The sequence below is a fragment of the Epinephelus lanceolatus genome, chromosome 22 (assembly GCF_041903045.1).
Source record: "Epinephelus lanceolatus isolate andai-2023 chromosome 22, ASM4190304v1, whole genome shotgun sequence".
Taxonomy (NCBI): domain Eukaryota; kingdom Metazoa; phylum Chordata; class Actinopteri; order Perciformes; family Serranidae; genus Epinephelus; species Epinephelus lanceolatus.
Genome location: NC_135755.1, coordinates 16,295,905 through 16,321,444, shown reverse-complemented (window position 1 = coordinate 16,321,444; position 25,540 = coordinate 16,295,905). Strand labels below are relative to the sequence as shown.

At 39.4% G+C, this 25,540-nt stretch overlaps 2 protein-coding genes across 2 annotated transcripts in view; both read right to left on the bottom strand.

Moving 5' to 3' along the window:
- LOC117245682 (Fc receptor-like protein 5) overlaps positions 1-20,517 on the bottom strand; it is a 28,182-nt gene extending 7,665 nt beyond the window's left edge. Inside the window, exons 1-6 of the mRNA XM_078164783.1 lie at positions 20,326-20,517; positions 18,897-19,175; positions 18,499-18,774; positions 18,005-18,304; positions 15,440-15,721; positions 2,777-3,079 (exon numbers count right to left, since the gene is read on the bottom strand). Coding sequence (XP_078020909.1) covers positions 2,777-3,079; positions 15,440-15,721; positions 18,005-18,304; positions 18,499-18,774; positions 18,897-19,175; positions 20,326-20,395 — 1,510 coding nt within the window. The 5' untranslated portion in view covers positions 20,396-20,517. The remainder of the gene's footprint in view (positions 1-2,776; positions 3,080-15,439; positions 15,722-18,004; positions 18,305-18,498; positions 18,775-18,896; positions 19,176-20,325) is intronic.
- Positions 20,518-20,577: 60 nt separating this feature from the next.
- Positions 20,578-24,343, bottom strand: LOC144459848 (Fc receptor-like protein 5). Its single transcript, XM_078164621.1, has 4 exons — positions 24,103-24,343; positions 21,414-21,680; positions 21,065-21,334; positions 20,578-20,964 (listed from the first exon to the last, which is right to left on the bottom strand). Exons 1-4 carry the CDS (start codon positions 24,296-24,298, stop codon positions 20,645-20,647), a joined length of 1,053 nt encoding a protein of 350 aa, XP_078020747.1. The 5' UTR covers positions 24,299-24,343; the 3' UTR covers positions 20,578-20,644.
- Between the last annotated feature and the right edge of the window lie 1,197 nt (positions 24,344-25,540).

Below are 25,540 nucleotides of genomic sequence, written 5' to 3'. Positions count from 1 at the left end.
GGGTTACAGTAGTGACGGACAAATGAAGCTTCATGAACCACTTTCTTTATTTTCTGACCCCACCAGATGGCGCTTTTGGTTTAAAGATAAAAGCCGAAGGACTTGCAATGAAGTGTGCTTTCAAACCTTTGTTGAACAGACAGTGCCATCTAGTGGCTTCAGAGATTAAAGACAGTAGTTCATTAGGCCTCATTTGGCCATCACTAGTTCACAGCAATTGACCTATGGCTAAGCCACGCCCCCCTCCACTTGCTCGGACAAACAATCAACATTCAGTGACCGGCGCAATGGCACGTGTCACAGTACACGGTATTTCGCAGGAGGGAATAGATGATTTTTGGAGACATAACGATCAGATGTCATTGAGAAGTAACCAAAAGGGCCTAAACTACGCATTGGAGAGATATATTCATCATTTTATTGTTGAGAAGGTCGAACTAAAGCTTAAATTACAAGCCAAAATTTACAGGTCACAGGGTAAGCGTGATAAACTGCATCTCGTTGCCATTGCCATCAAAGACAACAAGTTAAAGTGCCACTGAAGTTAAGGTTTTTGGCTCAGAATATGAGAAAAGGATAACAGCCTTTTTACCATCTTTACCAAGAGTGTCTCTTCATTAGTTTGGTGCTACAGTATTTACACTGAATCATTCAGCATAACGTTTGCCAACCTTTGTTTTCTCTGCGATTACAGATAAATTAATGAAGCTAAGCTCCAGAAGTTAACGTTAGCTTAACTAGAGCCCTTTGGACAACAGCTAACAATGATGTACGATCACCAAAATACAAAACTAGAACAAAATAGGCTAATGAACTCCCAGTACACAAGGTGACATGATGAACAACGCAGCTAGGAGCTAACGTTAGGCTAACTTTAGCTAACGTTAGCTAGAAATGTTAAAGATAACTTTATATTTCTTTCCAGCAAAGTGACAATATGTTGCCTCAAACACAATGTTGACTTACCTTAGAACAGATGTAGACATCATTGTTCACGTTGAGTTGATGTGGTCTAACGTTACAAAAAAACAGAGAAAATGTACCACACACCAAGTCTCAGCTCCCATTGAAGGCTTTTTTTTATTATTATTATTTGCGCTGTGACGTTTCGAGCACAAGGCTCGTGCTTGAAACGTCACAGTGCAAATAAAAAAGCCTTCAATGGGAGCTGAGACTTGGTGTGTGGTACGTTTTCTCCGTTTTTCATGACTTTTAAACATATGTATCCAGCACCCACTCCAAATGGACCTTGGGATGTGCGTGTTTTTTGACTATTTTGGCATGGTCTAACGTTACCACACAACTTTATCCAAAGGAGACACTTTTCTCGGTTGAGATGTGGTTTAGGAAAGCGTAAAAAATACACCTCGTCGCCCACCCTCTCAGGATACCTTGTGCCAGAGTTGTATGTACCGCATGCACACCATTTGACCATTGTTAAACTTCAAATCTCCAAAAAAGCTTATAAAACCAAACAAAACTGACTTTCTGTAATGCATTTCAATGAATGTCCGAGTGTATGGGAATGGCTATACGCACTAGGGCTGTACCCAAATATTCGGATATTCGAATATTCGTTTCTATGGGTAGGTATTCGTTATGAAAATTTGGTATTCAATATTCGTTTTTGTATTTAGTTTTTTTTTGTTGTTGTTGTTGTTGGTAAATGTAGGTTATCAATAAAAATCAAAACTTTTAAACTGCATTGTTAAAAATGTGAAAATATAGTATCACCTACCAACGGAGCTTGTGCGCACGGCACGCTTGTGCGCATCCGTCTGTTGCTGTGGATCAATGCCAAGTTTTACCACTTTATCACTATTCCCTCTAACTTGTAGCTGTTTTTTCGTTATCTTTTGAATTTAATATGAACTATGGAACCATTTTTGTCAACGTTTGTTTTCCACGTTTTGTACAATAAATTATTGTTTAAAGATTCAACAAGTTTCTTTTGGAGTGCGTGACACAAGTGTGTTTTGAAAACGACCGCGGACTGTCACCTGCTCAACACGTCAGTACCTTCGGATGCCATGACAGTAATAGCCAATAATGTCAAAATATCATTTACAGACCGATTTAACAGACAATCACTGCTGCCCGAACCGCAGGTTATGGGTCGACCAGCGCATCACTACTCAGCTCAGTCTATAAATGCTGTACACAACAGTAAGGCTATAGACATTATATTCTATTCTATTCAGGCCGGCGGGACCAGAGATATTGGATGAAGCGAGATACCCAACTCAGCTCACTTCCTGATTCAGTGACGTCAGCGACACGCCCCCGTAGGAGACTTGCGGCAGCTCTGAATGTATTGTCGTCAATGAGGAAAATCATTCGTCCGCACAGATCAAGAGAAAGGTAACTTTGTTTGAGTTCTGTGAGGGAGAACAGGCTCTGATTGGAGGGAGAGCTAACCACGCCCACTTAGGAGACAGGAAGAGTAACCGTTATCTTAACATTGGATAAGCCTACAGTTGGGTATCTCCCTTCATCCAGTATCTCTGGCGGGACTTAGCCATACATCAATTATGATGATTTGGAAGAGGTGGAACGTTTAAAAAACCCTCCTCAGTTTTTGGTGAAACTTTAATCTGGAACAGTTACAACTGAGTTTAAAGATTAACTACATCCTCAAATATTTTTAAATGCAACAGAGGAGTGAGGGTAAAATTAGTGTGGAGTTCCACTAAAAGCAGTGATGCAGAGTGGTTGGTTAAAAATGAAGCTTTGCCCGCTTTGTGACAGAAACATAGCAAAAAACGAACATACTGACCTCCAGACCAGACAAACCTACGTCCACTATACTTAGTGTAATACACTGGATCTCCTCTTCCAGCTCTACAGTAATATCTAGTGGTGTGTGTCTGTACATGGACAATGTAGGAATCCTCTTCAGTCCCATTAATGCTACCAGGTAGAGGCTTGTAAGTGTAGACATTTTCTGACTGTTTGCGAATGCCCTTATACCAGTAGAACCTCCATCCTGCAGATGCACGTTCAACCTTACAGTTCAGAGTTACTAAGGCTCCAGGACTCAGCCATGATGGCGACACAGTGAGGTCAGGCTGAGGTGAATCTGTTAGGAATTCAGAATGAGAACATGTTATGATGTACTTTTAGCATTTTTATATTTATTGTCCTAAAATGTTTTCATAAGGACTGTAACTAAACTATATAATATGTATTTATAATACAAATATTCATTACATTTGAATTGACTCACAGTCATGGACTGTCAATTTGAAGTTATTACTCCACTTTGTTGACGACTGGTTGTTTGTGTTTCTGCCAATACAGCTGTACTGTCCATTGTGAAATACATAAGCACTCATGTTATACGGATTTTCATTTGGAGGTTTTATCGAGCTGGTTGTTCTCCATTCGTACTCCCAGTCGGTGCCTCCTCCCTTCTTTATCTCACATCTGAGAGCGATCGTCTCTCCTATGTATATCCTCGGCCAGTTGGGTTGTAAGGTCACAACAGGCCTTTTTGTCTCTGTTTACATTGAAGAAATACCAACGAGGAAAAATAAAGAACAAATAGTTTAATCAGCATCTTTGACAGTGTTTTTGCAATGCTGTTTAGGTAATTATTACCAAAGATGCAGTGCAAAACTCATTATATTACATTATCAGAGGGTTTGTAGTGAAAACCACCTTTAATAATACGAATCCTTGTTTAGCAAATCCCTTTTGCTATTTATAATATATGATTAAGTTTCTGCAGTGATTTAGAGTAATTTGGTAGGTAGAGATTAATCTTATTTAAATACAAGGAAAAACAATAAAGATTGTGCAGTCACCTTCAGCGTGTCCATAGAGGCGTGTATTCAGCACTTAAATAAGAATTGAAACTTAATTAGACATGATTAAACTGACTGAAATATTAAAGAAATGAACACAGGCATTGGCAGCTTTAGTTTTATAGTGCATAGGTATCAAATTATTATTACTTTCATAGCAATTAAAACAATTTTCAAATGTATCCACTAAAATAATCCACTCTAGAGCAAAGTCACTAGCCACTCCAAAAATGATGTTGACAAAAAACATGTAATAATAAAAAAGAGTCAAATTTCTGTTCATTTTAGTGCAATAATGTTCTAACACAGAATGTTAATGATGTACTCACAGAATATCCCCAGCACACAGAACAAAGCGCACCTCATCCTCATGTCCGACAGAGACACTGAAACTGCAGCAAATGTTGAGAAACACAAGTGAAGCAACATTTTCATATCAGATGTTTTTTTCCCACAACAGTTTATCTCTGTTTATCACAGTATATTACAGCAGAATACATTCCTAAGTGTTTCAAATGTTCTAGGTAAAAACCTCTAGCCTGTGAATTCAGTTTGATACTCCTCCAGCAGATACTGAGCAGACGTGGGTGATAATTAATACTGCAGGCATTAGCTCAATTTAGATTAAAGCATAGGATATCATGCTCGAAAAAAAACATTTAAATGTGCAGGGGAGGTCACGTAATTTGTCAGCCTGTAGATATGAAATAATTTTGATTCCCTTCCTGAGAGAGATATCATCACCCTGTCAGCGACTGCTGCTTCCGAAATGGTCAGTAATTCTGGTTGTTGCATAACTTTCCTGCACAAAATGATTTAAGCATGGGTGTTAAGTTAGAGTGGTCCTCTCCTGTCTGTTGTCCCTTGTGTGTTTCAATCCTTCCCCTCGAGTTCCCCGACAAATGCTGATTTTTTGGTATGAAAGTACTTTTGTGGACCAAGTATATATATTTTTTATCAGTAATGATACTGTTCCAATCTGCTTTATGATAGTCCAAACAAATTCATATAGCCTACTTTTTACGCTTAGCTTGATATGGTTCTTATTACAGGCTTAAGTGTTGTTTTGTTATACCTTGACAGTTTCGACGACTGCGTCTGTCGTCATCATCAGAACCGTCATGTGATGTTGTGGTCATGTGTCCTGTAGATGTTTTATCCAGGTTGTCATTCCACCTGAGTGGTTCCCTGCTATCCAACAGTCCATCAGGCGACAGGGCCCCCCCGCCATCAGATAGTGTATCAAATGGCGAGGGGTGTGGCCCCCCATTATCCAGTGTTCCTCCAGATGATGGGGGATGAGGCCCCCTGCCATCTGACAGTCCTACAAACAAAAGCGAGCACTTCTGTAACACTGTCTCCCAGGTGTGAGATAGTTGGTATGCTCCCTCATCCTGGTTTACAGTTCTGGGTGCATGCTTGCGCATTTCCACCACCTCCGCAATGCACTTGTTGCTTTCCCTTCGAATGACTTTGGCCTCTTTCCAGTTCATGATGTTATTCTCCCTTTTGCAGTGGTCTGAGATGGCTGATTTCAGATTTTCCTAACTGTCTCCCTGATAGAAGGAAACCCGGGGCATGGTCACCCTACCATACATCAGGGAGGTTACAGAGCGCATTCAAAGAGTTCTGCACAAACACCGTATAAACACACCCGTAAAACCACACACAAAACTGCGCCAGATTCTTGTACATCAGAAAGACCAGATTGACCCCGAGAAGAAATGTAATGTCATATATGAGATCCCATGCCTATCATGCAACAAAACTTATTTGTTTCCCTCTTCTTCTTTTCCTCTTCTCTGTTGTTATTCCTGACTCCTTGTTTGCGGAGCAGGAAAATCTGAAATCAGCCATCTCAGACCACTGCAAAAGGGAAAATCACATCATGAACTGGAAAGAGGCCAAAGTCATTCGAATAGAAAGGAACAAGTACCACCGTTGGATTGCGGAGGTGGTGGAAATCCTCAAGTGTGCTCCCAGAACTGTAAACCAGGATGAGGGAGCATACCAACTATCTCACACCTGGGAGTGTTACAGAAGTGCTCCCTGTCATCTGTAGGACTGTCAGATGGCGGGGGGCCCACCCCCCATCATCTGGAGGAACACCGGATGATGAGGGGGCCCCATCCCTCGCCATTGCCATCATCATCCGCCCCCTGTCACCTGATGGACTGTTGGATAGGCACCTGGCACCAGGGGGCACCGGAATGACAACCTGGATAAAACATCTACAGGAGATGTTGCCACAACATCACGTGACGCTTCTGATGATGGCGACAGACGCAGTCAAAGGTATGACAAAACAACACTTAAGCCTGTAATAAGAACCATATCAAGCTAGATTTATGATATTTGCATTAGATTAGAATGAAGAAACGTGAGGCATTTCAAACCACAATGCTGCTACAGCTAGCTAAACACTGACTGACAGGGGTAAGGATGACTGTACAACTAACCCCTGTGACAAGAAAATAGATTTTGTCTAGCTATCCTACTCCATCTTCAGCATGCCAGGAGAGCTGGTGAGTAAAACTGATAGGGGGAGTGCTTGTAGATGTATTAAAACCTGCATCAGATGAGGTGAGGACAGACAATAAGGTCTGTCACCCTCCTCCACGTGTCATGTGACACTGAGCAGATGCTGCAAGAAATAACAAAACCACAGAGAGGGAGGATCACCAAAAGCTGCCCTGTGAAGGCAATCTGGTCTCACTCTAAAGTTCCCATCACCCCCTAGTCTTTACGGATTCACCAGCCTCATCCGCCTCAGCAGTCAGAACTGGGGCTTTTGTGTTGATGGCACTTGGAGACACGGCACTTGTCTTTTTTTAGTGAATAATACATTTGTATTGAAGTGATTACATTTCACTCTTCTTGTTATAACTGCAGATGATGAGGTTAGATAAAAATAAGCACAACATTAGATACAATTGACAGATCTTAGCTGTTAAAAAGGCGACAGAACTTAGCTTTAAGCTGCGTGCTGACAAGCATCGTTCTTTTTGATAATGTTTTTATCTTGTAGGGCCGTTTCTTTGATTTTAAACCTGCTCTGATGAAAAGACGGCATGCAAAGTCCGACATTAAAATAACCACTTTGTTATTATTTTTGGCTTTGTGGGTGTCTTCACAAGGTCTATGGGATGATGTGGGATGGGGTCTGGGGCTGGTGGGGAGGGAAGGGTTGCTTGGGAGCATTTACACCTCTAAACTTGAACTTTATTTTTGTAACCTCTGCTTTTCTGGGGGCTGCTTTTTACTTGAAAAAGAAGTAATATTGCTTTACTTATTACTCTCTACCAACAGTAATTTGTTACACTACTCGTGACATTACTTTTCCATTCTCCCCAAAATTGAGGTGTCTGCCTCTGTGTGACTGTCAGGGTAATCGCTGTGAGGTGTAGCTAATGCTAGATAGCTTCTATTTACCTGGGGGTTTTCTGCCTGTGACTAGTATTTTCCCAAGGCTCTGCCTCAAAGATGGAGAGTCACTCATGGGGCAACATTTCAGCCTGCAGCTGCATAGACAGTTATTTAAATGCATGTGTAGGTATCGCTGCCTGCTTAAGAGAACAGTGGCAAAATGAATCTATAGTGTTATGTTTTTTTAGCAACTGCAGAGGCTTATCAAGGAACAGAGGTTGCGACTGTATGTCTTTGACACATGGTGGCAGTGCTGCCTAAAACAAAAGCACATGCATTCAGTAGGGACACATACCAGAACAATCAACTACTACAGTATGCTGCCCTTGCAATTCAATCTGGTGCTCCGGAATCAGACAGTTCAGCCATCAAAGAACTTACTGTTGTAAGAGTGGGCATCTTGATCAAAGTATAAGCACCAGGAAGCTGAGTAAACATGCTACTGTTAGGTTGTTAGCGGGTATCATGATCTGCTACATTAGTTAATTATGTAAGTTAAGTATGCCTCCACACATCAGTCAAGTTACAGTGTGCATCCATGCCTGTCCAGACTCATACATAAGCATGCCAGTGGACAATTCTTGAAATACAGATGTTGCTGCAAAAAAGCTTCATATTCTAAAACATGGATTTTTTTTGCACACATTTTCCCTCAGCAGTACAGATCTATACAATCAACCCAGTTTCATTGTAGACACCCAAGATTAGTGTCACCAATTCAGTATCTGACCAAATGCCTCTCCCTCTGTTCCTGAGTTATGGCGTTGAAAAATGGCTAGAAAGGTGTTTTAGAGAACATTAAGATGTCACAGAGAAGTTGACCTTCAATTTTTTAAACAAACGTCCACTTGGATTCAAAGATAAACTATGTAGATATTGGTGTTTATAGGTCGCAGGTGATTCTTGTTACAGGGTTCCTACACATGTGGAATTTCAAAATTCCATACCCCAATTTCCAGACTTCTCAGCATTTTTTTTTTTCAGAGAATATGCGACATCTGAGTAAATATATCAGTGTATCATATTTCACATCATATTTAATTATTCTTAATAGGCGATTGCAAATAAAAACTCAGGTAAGGTCAATGTCTGGGCTGAGGCAAAAAGGTTGGGACTCTGGGTGCAAGCGATGCAGTAACGAGACGTCGGTGTTTTTTCCTTTCATGTGGCTCAGAATCGCCTTCTCCCCCATGTTGGCAATGTCAAACGATTTCACACAAAGCTTGCATCTAGCTCTGTGTGTGAATTGGGAATCCTTGGCCAACCAGTATTTACATACGATATTGTCAAGCCATCCATCCAAAAACTTGCATCTACCCATTGTGAACCACGTGAAACTCGTGGACATACCACTTGTCAGTCAGGTAAAAGGGGCGGTATGTTTTCTGAGACGTTTGCTCTCACACAAACTGTGCTTGGCCTGGCATAAAACACGATCCGGATTGATTAAATTATTTTTGGAAATACCTAAAATATTTGAGAAAACAGTATTTTAGAACAGTGGTAATAGTCTGGAAACATAAATATTTTTCCATACTTTATTTTTCATTTTCCATACTTTTTAATACCTGAAAACTGATTGATTGATTCCATACTTTTCCATACTTTCCATACTTGCGTAGGAACCCTGTTGTTAACGCGACATCTCAAGAAGACTTTGAGGATTTTTTTTTTTTTATTTGAGAAAAACATTGACTTGGAATCAGCAATGAACTGATTAACTTTTGTTGGTCAAAGGTCAAGGTCACTGTGACCTTGCATTTGTCTCACTCTCATGAATGTGATACCTCAAGAACAGCTTTATGAAATTTCTTAAAATTTGGCACAAACGTCCACTTGGACTAAACAATGCACTAATTACAGTTTGGTATACACAGGTCAAGATCATTGTGACCGTGCATCCATCTCATTCTTGTGAATGTGATATCTCAACAACACCTTGAAGGAGTTTCCTTAAATTTGGCACAAATGGTCACTGGGAATTAGATTTTAATGGTCAAAAGGTCACTGTGAACAATTTTTTTTATGTCAATTTGGACAAAATATTACACAAATGTCTAATGAGATATAATGATGAGGGGTTACAGTTTACATCTCAAAGGTCAAAGGGCAGCTTCACTTTGACATCATAAGGTTCTGCAAAAACACTTGTCTGGCCATTAGTCAATGTCATAACTCAGGAACAGAAGGGGAGGCATTTGGACAGATATTGAATAAGTGACTCTAATCTTGCCTGTCCACCTTATAACTGTGCTGATTATATCGACCTCCTGTGCTGATGGGCGGAAGATGTGTGTTAAGCATCCATGTTTCTACGAACATTGACGTAAATTGTAAGTGCAACTTGAGTGGTCTGAGGAGGTATACAACAGCAAGGCTGTAATTCTATAAAATGTCAACACTTTATCACTTCATCGTATTAGACATCTGTGTGAAACTGTGTCATAATTACAGCATGAACTCTTAAGTTATAGCCAAAAACATCTTTTGTGAGGTCACAGTGACCTTTGACCTGCAAATTTAAAACATTCATCTTAAAGTCCAAGTGAACATTTGTGCCAAATTTGAAGAAATTCCCGCAAGCTGTTCTTGAGATATCACATTCACTATAATTAGACTGACATGGTCACAGTGACCTTGACCTGTGACCACCAAAACTCTTATCAGTTAATTGCTGAGTCCGGGTGGATGTCTGTGCCAAATTTGAGGAAGCTCAAGATGTATTTTAGATACCACATTAATAAGAATGGGACAGACATGGTCACAACAACCCTTACCTTTGACCACAATAATCTAATCAGGTCATTGTTGTGACAAGTGGACATTTGTGCCAAATTTTCACAAATTCCCTCTTGGTGTTCTTGAGCTATTGTGTTCTGTGTGTTCCTCCTCCGTTCTACAATTTCACGAAGCTCTTCGTCAGTGTATTCTGGCTCAAATAAATAAGGGCGGAGGAGGAGAGAGAGAGAGGCACAACAGGTAACGTTAGAGGACAACAGAGGAGGAATGGCTGCTGGAAGGATTTAGCTCTAGAGATTGGTGGTGTAACGTTACCTGTGAATGCTGTACCCCAATGCCCACAGAAGAGGAATACCTCTGTTGCAAGGAATGGGACCGGTTGCAGCCTTAGCTAAATGGTAAACAACAAACATGGCAGCACACCGGTAAGGTAAGACAACACGTTTACATGTCGTTTTCTATATGTTCTCTGACATTTATCCTAACAATATGTGGTGGTCTTTGTGGAGAAAAAGCTTGTTTAGTGGACTAACTTTGCACTTGAAGGTATGCCCGTTCAATTACGTTTTAACAGGTCTGACGCTACGGCTGTATCTAGGCTAACGGCTAACATGCTAACTATTATTTCAATGTCACTAGGCTTTAATCACCACCTTTTCCAGTTGGCAAATAAATCTGTACATAGAATTCTTTATCGGGACCTGGTGCATTTATTATGATAATAATGTGACTATCTTACCACATTCTGAAGTGTCTAGACGTCTCTTTTTATCAGTCATGCACATGTGAAATTCAGGTAAGCGGTCCTGAGTATATAATTTTGTCATTTTAATGAAATGTATCATAATGACCAAAATGTTTTACCTCACTGCTTTATTTAAAAATATGTCCACCTTAATAAGTAAACACATTTTGGTTTGGTTTGATTAAAATATTACAATACTTATGGGCTTTTATTCAGATGTTAAACATCAGCACTACAATGGTGAATATAGTAAACAACTGATGACTACTACAGGGAGAAAAAACAAACTACCTTTATACAAAAACAACAAATGAATACAAATCATGCATATAAACATTTAACTGTGTAGACAAGTTATACATACAAACCACGCTGCCAAACTCCGTTACTAACATGGAATGATACATATGTTTTTCTACGCTATCTAACCTACATAATTACTACATTATAGCAATAATAATATACAAAATAAGTATAAATACAAAAGAAAAAAAACATGAATGTTGTACAGGGCTCCAAACTAGCTTTTTTTTAGTCAGAGCACTGTAAGTAGAAAATTTAGGGGCACACCTTAAATCATCCTGCAACACAAATATTCACATTTTTGGCCATTTTAACTGTTTCATAAACTATATGTAGTCTACAGTATATAAACATTGGACTGTTTTAATTATTGAGGTATTTAGCATCACAGAGACTTGGGATCAGGGGTCAGTGGGATGTGTGGATTCTTAAAATAACATCTGTACAGATAGGAAGCCCTGACTATATCTGACTGATCTTTGATGAAAGCTGTTGTCTTGTTTTCTTTTCCTCTGAAAATATTAACCTTATAGTCAGATACAATTTCTGTAGCCTGTGTAGTTGCAGTCTGCAGCAGCAAACTGATATGATGCTGATTTACATGAGAATTCCTGTAAAATGGAGGTTGAACCATGAACATAAATTACAGAAAGCCTGGAAAGCATTTTAATAAATTAAATTACCACAATTAAAACAACTGGTCGCACATGAGCACGAGTAGTTAAAATACTCGTACTGACTCCAAATATGTTCGCAAAATAAGACCATTTAGTTGCAGTCTGGAACCTTGTTGTCTATCATTTCGTTGTCCATGGTTCTCTTTTTTTGCTGATGATGCACTTCTTTTTATGGACCTGAAACAAAATCAAAATAAATGCCAACGAAAATAAGTACTTGATACATTAACCCTTTAACACTAACAAGGCTGTTGACAGTTATAATCGAAGAGTCAATGAAATCTTCAGCTTCCTCAATTTGTTTTAAAATGCATTTCAAGTGGAAGAGTTTAGATGCCTACAGTGAAAATTTTTAAACTACATACTTATCTACAGTTATATGGTTGTCCAATATATTTAATATATTAATTCAAATGCACATTACCCTGTGTTTGTACCTGAAATTGAATCTGGATTCACATTATGGTAGTCAGAGCTCTCTACTGCATCGTCCTGTATTCCTGTTAAAACAGTATGTTAAAAATCATAATAATAATAATAATAATAATAATAAATAATAATAATAATAATGATGATAATAAAAAAAAATCTGGCTTTCTTACTCTTCACACTTTGGCAATCACACACATGTATGGGTATAATATTCAACTGTCCACATACTTTTGGTTATGTAATACTATGTCCATTTGGGTATTAACAATCAATGAATTTATTTTGAATGTTTCATATTGTGTGTACTCACTCCTCCTTCCAAGACCTTTAAGCTGAATCTGAGATGTGACATTTCTGTATTCATCTGCACGGTCTCGTGAAATGACAATGTTTTTAATGGCTTGAATTTTAATTCCTAACTTAGAGCTGTATCATTTTGGACTGCGCTGCATGAATTTATACTGTACCACCACCACCAGTGTTTCCAGAGCCAACTGTTTCATAGACACACATGTCACCTACAAGTCAATAAAAATAAAGACATCATAGCTGATACAGTCGTACTTGATGTAGTTTAACAGTGTCAAATCTGCATCATATGGAATTGCTGTTATGATAAAAATAATAACAGGGTTGGAATAAAGAAGAGTGTGAGCTGACCATGGAGAAGAGAGGAGTATAGCTGCTGTTGATTTCCAGCTTGGTAGACAGTTTCGACTGTAGCAGAGCTCTGATTGGTTCTCTGAGACTGGATGAGCCTGAAACACGAAGCAATAAACTGTATTCAAGTATTAGTATGTAAAAAAAAAAAAAAGGAAGTAAATAACAATAATAAGTTATGTTTTGTTTCAGATGAGACCAGAGAGTGTTGTACCAACCTGCAAAAACATGTATCTGTAAAAAAGACAGTAATCATTACTGCTCTGTGTCGTGCCATCAGAATTCCTTTGTGACTTTTTAATAAGCAGAAAGTAGTTTATGTAAAATAAATCAGAGAAGATCTCACCCTCTGACTTTTTGCACCAACACAATAGTAGCAGTGGCAGGAGAGCAATCAGTGTGATTCCACAAACCAGCCCGGCGATGAACAGCACAGGAAATGGAAAACCAGATGCTGGATTTATAAAGAATAAATATTAATTTATTTTAATGGGCAAAAGCAGATCAGATCAGTGATTGCATACTCATAAGTGATACCGTCTCGTATTTAAATAGAGACCCAGGTACAGCAGCAGCACCTTTATTTTTTCCTATTTTGAACTTGTATCACCAGGGCCTCATCTTCTGCAAACTGTGGGAACCAATGTCAGCATTAGGCAAGAAGACATTGACTTACAGGGACAGTTACTCCAAAATCAAACATATATTTTTTCTTCTTACCTGTAGTGCTATTTGTCACTCTAGATTGTTTTGGTGTGAGTTGCCGAGTGTTGGAGATATCGGCTGTAGAGATGTCTGTCTTCTCTCCAACATAATAGAACTAGACGGCACTCAGCTTGTGGTGCTCAAAGTGCCAAAAATTACATTAGAAAAACTCAACAGCAATGTCTCTTTCTAGAAATCATGACCTGATAACTCAAGATAATCCACAGATCTTGTTGTGAGCAGTTTCATGTAGGAACTATTTTCTTTGTACTGAACTTCACCCTCCAACCACATCACTAGGCAGAAGGATGCACACAACTACCCACAGATGAAAGGTTTAGTTCTCATGACAGCCCAGGATGTGAACATAAATGGCGTCCTCCTCGGGCTGAGTTGTATGTTAGCTGGCTCAGTGTTGCTAGGTGAGCTAGCAGTAGATGCATGTTTCCTGCTGTGCAGTGATACGGTTGGTAGTGATGCCCAAATGAGGCCTCATTAACCACTGTCTTTATTTTCTGAAGCCACCAGATGGCGCTGTCTGTTCAACAAAGGTTTGAAAGCACACTTCATTGCCAGTCCTTCAGCCTTTATCTTTAAACCAAGACCTCCATGTGGTGGGGTCAGAAAATAAAGAAAGTGGCTCATGAGGCTTCATTTGGCCATCACTAACGGTTGGTGGGTGTAGTTTGGTAGAAAGAAAACAGTTCCTACATGAAGTTCTGTGGATCATCTTCAGTAACCTGGTCATGGTTTCTGGAAATAGACACTGATGTTGAGTTTTTCCACACCACAAGCTGAGTGCTGTCTAGTTCCATTATATTTGAGAGAGGGCAGACATCTTCATATCTCTATATCTTCAGCACTCAGCATCTCACATCAAAACAATCTGAACTGATAAATAGCACTATATGTAAGAGGAATAATATGTATTTTCGATTTTGGGGTAACCCGTCCATTTAAGAGTGGGACAGAAAAAAATGGCCAGTTTTAAATGAAGCTGCTTTACAAAAAATGTCTTTGTATATTTTGCTGAAAACCATCAAAAAAGAAAAATAATTGTATTTGCTGTTATATCTAGACTTATGCCAAAAATGATAAACCACAACATTTGGCTGACAGTGATTAAGAGGTCCATTTTTAACATGCCTACTGATTTCTTGTGAAATGTAACTACCTCATAACTGTCCAGGTTTTTTTTTTTTAAACACAAAACATTAACCTTTCTGACATCAAAAGAAAAGCACAAATGTAAATTATAAAATGAATGATGGCTCAACTCCATCTAGCTGCTTCGCCTTAAGGGTCCTGGTCTTGGCTTTCTGTCAGACTGTCATGGCTTAGCGGGAGCAGAGACAGAGCAAATCAAGTCGAAATATCTTCTGGGAAAAAGGCCTGCTGGGCTATGATCCTAAGGCTATCATAGCACACATAAACAAATGAAAACGGGCTGCATCAGTCATACTCACATTTTACTGACATCCAACTCTGTCGTGACACTTTTCCTGAGTATTTACAGCTGTAGAAGCCTTCGTCTGACTTTGAGACTACAGATATATTCAGGTCCACTCTGTCATTATTTTGAATCAGTTCATCATTTTTGTAGAAAGCGACATTGGAAAGTAATTCTTCTGTCCTTAGCTTGCAGTAAAGTGTAACAGAATCTCCCTCAGTTACAGGATGGACAGGGCTCACCAGGATAACATCATCTGTAAAACCAATAAATATTATTAATGAGACAGGGCTGACAAACCAGCTTGTTAGTGAACACATGAATGGCGTCACATGCCACAATTATTTGGGTTAATACTAGTCGCATACATTTCTCATGCTGCTAATAGACAGACAAGTGCAGTCCTCAGTATGCATATGTACAAAATATAATTCTAAAATGTTAACATGAAATTACATGCTCAAAACGTGAAAGAAGAAATGGGATGAAAACTTACAATTTGTTGTGATGTTGACGCCATTGCTGAACTCCCCTGATCCAGACTCACACCAGTATACAGCAGTACGGCCCAAGAGATGGTTAGGGTCTATATAGCATGTGAATCCAGTCATTGTCCCCCTGGAAGGGCAGTATGGCAAGTATGGCAAGTAGCCGTCCTCAAAAAACCCCTTCACTTGCCACTCAGTAGAGTTTCCCTCACAGCTCAGTAAGACAGAGTCATCTGCGAAGTGTTGCACTCTATGAGGACTCACTGTGAGAGACGCTGCTGATCGAACATCTGACAAACAACATTGAAGAGTAAAACAAATAAAAGTGAAATTATAAGGTTAAAAAGACAGTAATGTACCTTTGGTTTTGTTGTTTCAATCATTTTAAATTGCTGAGCATTGACAGTGTTGCAACAAGATGCAGGGCTTTGGTTAAACCATAGAAATGGAATAAAAGTAGAACAAACATCAAATCAACGTGGCAGGATGATCAGAGCGGCAGCCATTTTGTGTGTACCGTAAACACTGCAATCGTGGTAACAGGCTTACTTCCATATAAACAAAGCGATCTGTGGCAAGTCGCAAAGTCTCTAAGGTAAGGTTTTACAGCAGTGACCAAATGAACAGTGGAGTAGTGTGTTATGACATAAGCAATCTGTTACTGTTAAAATATTACCACAACTGATATTTCCTTGTTTCTTTTGTTGCCATTTAATTGCATGTCTGTTGGAATGTGTAAACTGAAACTGTAGCTGCCTCCAAGAGCAAGGTGAGCCGCAGCTCAGTGGACAGCTGACTGGCAAAAATGCATCTACAAAACGGGACAACATACAATTTTGAAGAACAAGAAGGAGTAGCCACAGTGAAAAACTGCGGGCGACTCCAACTTAGCAAGGTAACCAATTCCTTTCACTGTGCCCTGCTGCCCGCACATTCATGCCATGTGCAGCATTTAACAAGATCACGGTTACTTTCAGATTGATGGAAAAATGCCAATTATTGCCTGCCTTCTTTATTAAAACAACAAGAGTTTTTCACGTTCCCTAGAAGTCTGTGACTAGTAGTACTAAACCACTCTTATTACCACCCGAGAATACAGAGGGGTGTACCATGAAGCGATAGTAGTGGCTTAGTGAGGTATGTTGAGTCTACAGCCAGAGTTTTCTATTCTACAAAGGTGGCTCTCTTTTAACCTAACTAGATTGCCAATTTCACTGCTGTAACTTATGCTGCAGACCTAACCTGGTCAGGACCAGTTTTTGTCAGTATTGTCTACTGTATTTGCAAAGTTGTTCTTGCTCTTACTGATCTATGTTTGAAATTAAACTATGTATGAAATATGTATGTCGTGCTCTCTGGTCCATAAAATCACAAGTGGCATTATACATAGTTCACTAAATTATGAATTGGTATGATGTTTACTTGCATAATAAATGTGGCAAAATTCCCTCAAACCATGTGATAACATTACCACTTTGGGTTATGTTTTTATGCTCGGTCCTGATCTGTTGAAGTCTGTCTCACACTGCTGATATATTAAAGCTGATAGAAGACGGATTAGTTGATTTGTATTTAACACTTTTAATATTCAACTAGTAGCATTTATTTCACTTAGATCTGCACAAAACTAAAGTGATTTCCATGTCTCCTTCAGTAAGGGGCAGTAAATGCAGTTCTTGAGTTTAATGTTTAAATCTGTTGCATCAAATTTAAAGTAAAGAGCTAAAGAATGTGCAGCTGTCACATTAGACATAAACGGAGTGATATCCTTTTAACTAGTGAATTCACACAATTAGTAATTTTCTGCCAGCTTTCCTCTCTCACCTTAATTTAAGATAACAATGTTCCTCTTTAATGTAATACTTCTTCAAAGGCAGAAGGAGGCGGCACAGAGTGATCATTTTTAAGTGTCAAATGATGCACTGAACTAGTGATGGCCAAATGAGGCCTCAAGAACCACTATCTTTATTTTCTGAAGCCACCAGATGGCGCTGTCTGTTCAACAAAGGTTTGAAAGCACACTTCATTGCAGGTCCTTCAGCCTTTATCTTTAAACCAAGAGCGTCATCTGGTGGGGTCAGAAAATAAAGAAATTGGTTCCTGAGGCTTCATTTGGCCATCACTACTGAACACATCATTTGACTGGTTTTATGGCAATGTTCACAGAGCGTGAAGAAGAAGGCCTGAGATAACTGAGCAGACTGATAAGCACCTTCCTAGAACCTGTTATCTCTGATTGAGGCTTTAAGATTTGTGGAACCAGCTGAAGGCAAAGAGAGCCTGGCTTTGTTGAACTTCCTTTGTGATACAGCCCTCAGGTGTCGCCATATAAACCAGGACTGAAATCTTCGAGACTTCCACTTTAACTTTAAGTAATTACATTGTAACTTTAATTCACTGACTACATTACCAACTAGCAAATATTTTGAATCTAGCCCTGAATATTTTCACAAGCCATACATTTCTTCATGAATGAATCTGCACATCCAATTAAATGCCAGTGTGGACAATAGTTTGAAGATATAGCACAATATCAGCTTTCTGAGGGAGGGAAGAAAGAAAAAAAAACTGACCTCCAGACCAGACAAACTTAGGTTGACTGTAATGAGTATAATACACTGGATCTCCTCTTCCAGCTCTGCACACATATCCTGCTGTGTGTGTCTGTCCATCAACAATGTAGGAATCCTGTTCAGTCCCATGGATGCTGCCAGGTATCAGCTCATAGCTGTAGGAGTTGCCTGACAGTTTGGGAACAGCCTTATACCAGAAGAACCTCCATCCTGCAGATGGATGTTTAACACTGCAGTTCAGAGTTACTGAGGCTCCAGGACTCAGCCATAATGGAGACACAGTGAGGACAGGCTGAGGTTCTGTGGGGGAGAATTTTTCAGACAGAAAACAGGTTTTGATCTCTTGATAGGTTTGTGGATTATATGGAAATGCTCAGGTACTATACATTTAAGACATACAGTAAAAAGGCTTTGCAAAGAATCCACAAGTATTTAACCCAAACGTCAAGGCTTTCATGAGTTTTTCAGTGTGGATGTAATATAATATGACTTACTATAAGACACTGTCAGTTTGAAGGAAATACTCCACCCTGTTGAATTCTGTTGTGCCCTTTCCAGTCTGCCCTTACACCAGTAGTCTCCAATGTGTGATGGAGAGACAGAACTAATTCTGTATTCATTCTGGTTTGGAGGCTTAAATGAACTGGTTGTCATCCATTCGTACTCCCACTTAGTGTCTCTTCCCTGGATCTCACATCTAAGAGTGACCGTCTCTCCAGAGTATAACTCAGGCCAGTTGGGTTGCATGGTCACTACAGCCCCTTTTGTAGCTATTCATGTTCACAAATCACCAATAAAGAAACAAAAATGACAAATGAAAAAGGTTAAATTAACATCAACCAGATCCCTATTAGCAATCATAGATACAGTCATATCTCAATGCAACACTCACCAATTTTGTAAATTCTGACTGAGTCACTGTACTCTGTGTAGTAAATTGGATCTCCTCTTCCTCCAATGCACGTGTACAGTCCTTCCTGTGAGACACTGATTTGTCCATTTGAGAGGAAGACAAATTCTTGTGTGGTCAGGTGTTGAAAGGTTGTCTGCTCTCTGAACCATAAGTATTTCCAACCAAATGATGGTGGGTTCACAGAGCAGGTCAGGGTCGCACTGCCCCCTGCTGGAAAGGCTCTGCTGTCAGCACTCAGGTTGGCTTTTGGTCTGTGTGCTGTTTAGTTCGATTAAAAGACAATAAAAAAAGGTCATGACTGTCCCTGTAAATGACTCCAATTTCAACCTCTTAAAGACTAGAATTACTGCCTCGCACTCATGCCTCAGTGAATGTGTCAGGTTGCAGTTACAGGTTACATCCATCTGTGAAAACCTTAATGTTTCACACACGTCATCTTTCCCCCAGTGGCACAAAAGATCTATACAATCAGCACAGTTTCAAGGTGGATGCCCAAGATCAGTGTCAGCATTTCGGTATGTGACTAAGTGTGTTCTCTTCTGTTCCTGAGATATGACGTTGAATAATGGCCAGAAAAGGGGTTTTTGCCGAACATTATGATGTCACAGTAAGGTTGACCTTTGACCTTCTGGATATTTAATGTCCTCACTTCATCATTATATCCTATTAATACAGTCATAATTCTTGAGTCCAAGGGGATGTTTGTGCCAAATTTGAAGAAATTCCCTATGTGTTTTTGAGATACTATGTTCATGCAAATAAGGAGGTCACAGTGGCCTCAACGTTTGATCACCAGATTCTAATAAGCTTATGGTTAAGTCAAGGTGGACGTTTGTGCCAAATCTGAAGAAGTTCCCTCAAGGTGTTCTTAAGATATCGCATTCACGACAATGAGTCAGACATGGTCACCATGTGGCCCTGACCTTTGACCACCAAAATCTGATTAGTTCATCCATGATACCATGTGGATGTTTGTGCCAAATTGAAGAAATTCCCTCACAGCATTCTTGAGATATTGCGCTCATGAGAATCAGACAGACAGACAGACAGACAGACAGACAATCCAAAGACAATGCCTTCTGCCACGGTTATTGCTGACATGGAGGCAATGTCTTCTGCAACACTAAAACACTTGTTAACCATATCAAAACAACAACAAAATCCTCATTTAATCACTGTTCTCAACATGTGTATGAGGTATACTACAGTGCTGTAGGTAATGATAGGAATGCTTGTATGCTTCACTCTTCCTAACCACTGGATTAAACTGAAGTGGCAAAACAAACTGAATCCAGACACACCCACAAAATAAGTAAAATTTTAAATAGAGCCATCTTTTGGCAAGTGGTCATGATATGAGTGTGATAATGCCAAAGAAACACTATGCAATAAACACATATCAACTTACATGAAACTGTCAATGTGATGACATCGCTCCACTCTGTTGAGGAATACAAGTCCCATTTCTTTTTACCCATGCACCTGTAGTTTCCACTGTCGGACACAGTAGCACTGCTAATCCTGCATTTGTTGTCTGTTAGAGTTGTGTTTGAGTTGGGTTTGCTCCACTCATACTCCCACACAGTGTTTCCTCTTTCGTGAATATCACAGATTACAGTGATGGTTTCACCACTAAATATCAGAGGCCAGTTGGGTTGCGAAGTCACGACTGCCTTGTTGGAAACTGTTTAAGTAGAAGCAGAAACAGAAGAAACTAGTTTGGACCACTAATTCTGCAAGCTGTATCGCTCCAAACTAAAGCACCAACACTCACCTCTTTTCTCAATAGTGACTGCATCACTGTCCTCTGTGAAGACAACTGGATTTCCTCTCCCTCCTCTGCAGTGGTAGATGCCTCCTTGTGAGACACTGAGTACTGTCTCAGGTTTACCATCTCTAATGATCTGACTTTCAGAAAAGACAGAGGTACGTCTGAACCAGTAGTATTTCCACTCAGCAGAGTCCTCCATATCACAGGTCAGTATTTGGTTGCCACCTTCTGATATGGTTCTCTTCTGTACCATAACTTTGGGCCTGGGTCTATATGCTGTTCATTTTTGTGAGAAGGAAAAAGCAATTGTTGTCATTTAGGTAGACAGATAAAAACACATTAAAACATAGACTAAATGAAAGACATTCTCACTTACATGATACTATTAGTTGGAGGGCATTACTCCACTCTGTTGAGGAATACGAGTCCCTTCTACCCTTACACCAGTAGCGTCCACTGTGGGAAACAGAAACACTGCTGATCCTGTACTCACGGTGTGTTGGAGGTGTGTGTGAGCTGGTTGTTCTCCATTCGTACACCCACTCAGTGTCTCCACCTGTCTTGATCTTACATACAAGAGTGATCGTCTCACCGCTGAATACCTTAGTCCAGCTGTGTTGCAGGGTCACAGAGATCCTATTGGACACTGTTCACATCAGAAAAGCACAATTAACAGCTGAAAAAACATTAAAAGTGCTCTACTGAAAAAAAGTTACATCACTCACAAGTCATCTCAGTGCGAAAGTCATCACTGTACTCTGTGAGGAAAACTGGCTTTCCTCTTCCTCCCCGGCAACGGTAGATACCGTTTTGTGAGATATTGATGTTTTGTATACCATTCGTAACGATTATAGTTTCATGGGAATCTGAGATACGTCTGAACCAGTCATATTTCCATCCAGCAGAGCCTTCCACAGAACAGGTCAGTGTCAGAGTGCCCCCTACTGGTATCGTTGTCCTGCTTGCTCTCAGAGTGGCCACAGGTCTTCCTGCTGTTTGGTTTAGAATACATTTTTATTATTAATTCATTATTCATTATTATTTTCTAGGGATGTACCAAGAAGTTTTTTGCCTCCAATCCTCCAATATCAAGTCGTAATCCTTTTTTTAGATAACACAGCAGCTCAGTGCACACTTCAAGCACTTGTTAATAAAATCAATCTAATGTAAATATCTATATGCCTGACAACTAAATTACTCTGAAATGCATAAGGAAAAAACTTATGTGCAGTTAATGGTCTCAAAATTAATTCTGATAATCATAAAGTCTCTGTCTTTGTCCTGCTTGATCTCAGTGCCGCTTTTGACACAGTCGACCATGCTATTCTGCTTAGTCGCCTCAAAAATTGTCTTGGTTTCAAAGGCACTGTTCTACACTGGCTTTCTTCCTACCTTACAGGTAGATCTTTTTCTGTTTCAATGGGAGATTGTCTATCAGATGAGGTCAGCTTTTTATATGGAGTGCCTCAAGGGTCTATCCTTGGCCCTCTTCTTTTTAACTACATGTTCCCACTTGGTTCCATAATCCGTCAATACAATATATCATATCATTCCTATAAGTGCTGGATGACCAAAAACTTCTTACAATTTAATGATGACAAAACTGAAATTCTTCTTGCTGGTCCAAAAGCTTTAAAGCAGCAGATTAGTTCCCTACTGACTCCTCTTTCTGTGAAACCTAGTGAGCATGTTAAGAATCTAGGCATTATTATTGACACTGATCTTAATTTTTAGAAGCATATTTCCTCCATATTCAAGACTGCATTCTATCATCTTAGAAACATAACTAAAGTTAGATCATTTATATCCCTCTCAGATGCTGAAATGTTTATTTCTAGCAGGCTGGACTACTGTAATGGACTTTTCACAGGAATAACAAAACAGGCACTTTACAGGCTGCAGCTTGTTCAGAATGCTGCAGCTAGAGTGATAACCAGGACAAAAAAATATGAGCACATCACTCCCATTTTAATTTCTCTTCACTGGCTTCCTGTAAAGCAAAGAATTGAATTTAAGATTTTGCTTGTTGTTTTTAAAGCTATGAATGGTGTAGCTCCACCTCATATCAATGACATGCTGGCTGAGTACACGCCAGATAGATTCCTGAGATCTGGAAGTAGAGACCTTCTCACTATTCCAAGAATATATTCTAGATCAGCTCATGGTGCCTTTAGTCACTATGGTCCAGTTCTTTGGAATTCCTTACCACATGACCTCAGGTCTTTTGCATCAATATCTACTTTTAAACAGGTTAAAAACACATCTTTTTTCACAAGCTTTTACTTAGACGTTTGTGTGGTTTAAACCAGCTGTACCATTATTTTTGTATTGTTGTTAATATCAGGTTTCTACATGCTCTTTTACTATGTAATTTCCTTGTTGTTATATGATTTCATATGTATGTTGTGTTCATTTTAAGCACATTGAGTTATGCTTGTCATATGAAGTGTTCTATACAAATAAATTTGACTTTGACTTTGTGCATCCAACAAAGTATAAAATAACAAACCATTTCTTCAGTCTTTTCTGCCTCGTCACTGTCTGGAGGGAATTTCTCTCTTCCTTTAAGAGAGTATTCTCCAGTGTTTACTTCAGTGCAGCCTTGCCTTGTTATCTGGATGAACTGTAATCGATTGAGTGTTTATTTCCCTCATCTGTACACCTTCGTGCAGACTACATCAGTAATTAACTCTTATTTGCTTTTTGCTTGAGAGTTTTTTTGTTTGTTTGGTTGGTTTTTTTGCTCTTGCATTGGCCCAGGGTGGGCAATGCTAAGCACTGTGCCACCATGCCACCCACATGTATCAAAAGTCAATTGTAAAACATGCAGATTCTTTTCTCTTATGGCCAAAATACATGGGACACAGCTGCAGAGCAACACATATGCTGCATCATGCCCACAGCAGAGCACGTCCATTATAATCAACTGAAGCTGCTACACTGAGCTTGCTGTTCTCTGCAGTTCTGTGTTTTAATGCAGCTAGTCTATGTTTCCTCTCTATGTGTGGCTCTGTGTCCCTCCAACAGGTGAACTGTGTAAAAAACTGAGTACAATCTCTTTAAAAGGGATTCTTATTTGTACCAGTGGCAATGCAAAGCAACCCAGCAACCTTTACGCTGACATAATTAATCAAATCAATGCATCCGGCTGTTAAAATGATCCAGTTAATTATTTCAGTATCAGTTAATATCGCATAAACTTCAAAACCCTGCATATCCAACTGCATTATTACTCAACAAAACTCAGTACACACACAGTAAACTGCAGCAACTACATGCAGCAACCATGGAGTCTGTGTAGCAGGTTAAAACTCCTGCTGATTGTCTCTGTGATAGTTCACTGATTATCTCAACATGGCTGTGCTACAGGTGATGCTGAACTTGGTGGCCGTGACAACAAATCAGATATCTTACCTGATACAGACAGAGTGACATTGTTACTCTGTTTGGTCAACTTTGTTGAGACCTTGTGACGACCAGTGCACTGATAATCACCGCTCAAGTCAGCCGTCAGGTTAAGTGAGTACCAGTTGTCTGTATTGAAGGAGACAACTGGTCGACCGTTCCTGTTGAATGTGTAAAGCCAGTCAGTGTCTGTTCCTTCTCTCATGTCACATATGAAGGTAACAGACTCTCCACTAAATAAATAGGATGAGTTGGGTTCAATGATCAGCTCAGCGTCTGGAATCACACGCAAACATATAACAGATACTGTCAAACATTCAAACCCTAAAAAAGTGTTTGAGGAACATGTAATGACACACTCTTAATCACTGCTTTAGTCACATCATAACTGCTACATGAAATGATACATATATTGATCAAATATAGTGAATAAATAGTGAATAAACCCCAAAACAGAAAAGACAGAAAATTGTTCAGTCACCTTCACTGTGTCCACAGTCGAGGAGTGTATTCAGCACTGTAATAAAGATTGATACTTAAGACATTATAAACTGGCTGAACTGTCAAATACATAATAAACAATAACATTTAAAAACAACTGGAGCTTGACAAACATATGATACTCTGTTCCTCTCACTACATGTTCCTTAATCTGTATCTGTCAAACAAATAAAGTCACTTATGTACTCACAGAATAACAACAGCACGCAGAACAAAGTCAGCCCCATCCTCACATCGAGCACTGACACTCTGCACTCAACAAGAAACAGAAGGACTGACACTGGAGCTGGACAAAAGAAAAGAGAACTTACATACCTAATATGTATAAATAATACATGAAACCAGACCTTTCCCACATCTTCTTTTTCTGAGGCCTCACAACACTTTGGGTTTGACCACATATGTTGACAGTCCCACACTTCCTGCCCAACCTCTGCAGGTAGCATGCAGGGACGGTCACACGGTCACAGCATTTTAGACAACACTAGTATTGCACTAAGTAGTTCATAATTATAACAGATAATTGTTGGGCATTTTGCATTTTTCATAGTTGTGTGTTCTGTTTCTACACAGAGAGCAATGATGGAAATGATCAACTGAACTATAGTGAAATAATCCCTATTTACAGTATTATCAGAGTTGTGGGTGTAAAAATACTTATAGATCAGGATGATTTCATGTTTTGGAAGATTTTTTATGACCATTAAGAAATAAACAAACAAAAACCACAGGGTACAATGCAATGCTCATTTAATCAGAAAATACAACTGTCTCAACAGCTGAGATCAGATAGTTGTCACAATAAAGCTCAGAGAAGGATGTTAAAAGAAGGGCCGCATGTAAACATAAATAGAAAATGACATGATTGTGAAAATTAACTTTTGCACCAGTAGAGTCTGTGATGCGTCGTTCAATCTCACACACACACACACACACACACACCCAC

What these genes read in the sequence shown, in the direction of transcription:
- LOC144459848 (XM_078164621.1), bottom strand. Translation starts at nt 24,298, where the DNA reads ATGAGAGAAGGAACAGACACTGACTGGCTTTACACATTCAACAGGAAC. An exon ending in CTTTCGCACTGAGATGACTT is followed by an intron (nt 21,335 to 21,413) that starts GTGAGTGATGTA and finishes TGATGTGAACAG; the next exon opens with TGTCCAATAGGATCTCTGTG. An exon ending in CCTCCAACTAATAGTATCAT is followed by an intron (nt 20,965 to 21,064) that starts GTAAGTGAGAAT and finishes AAAAATGAACAG; the next exon opens with CATATAGACCCAGGCCCAAA.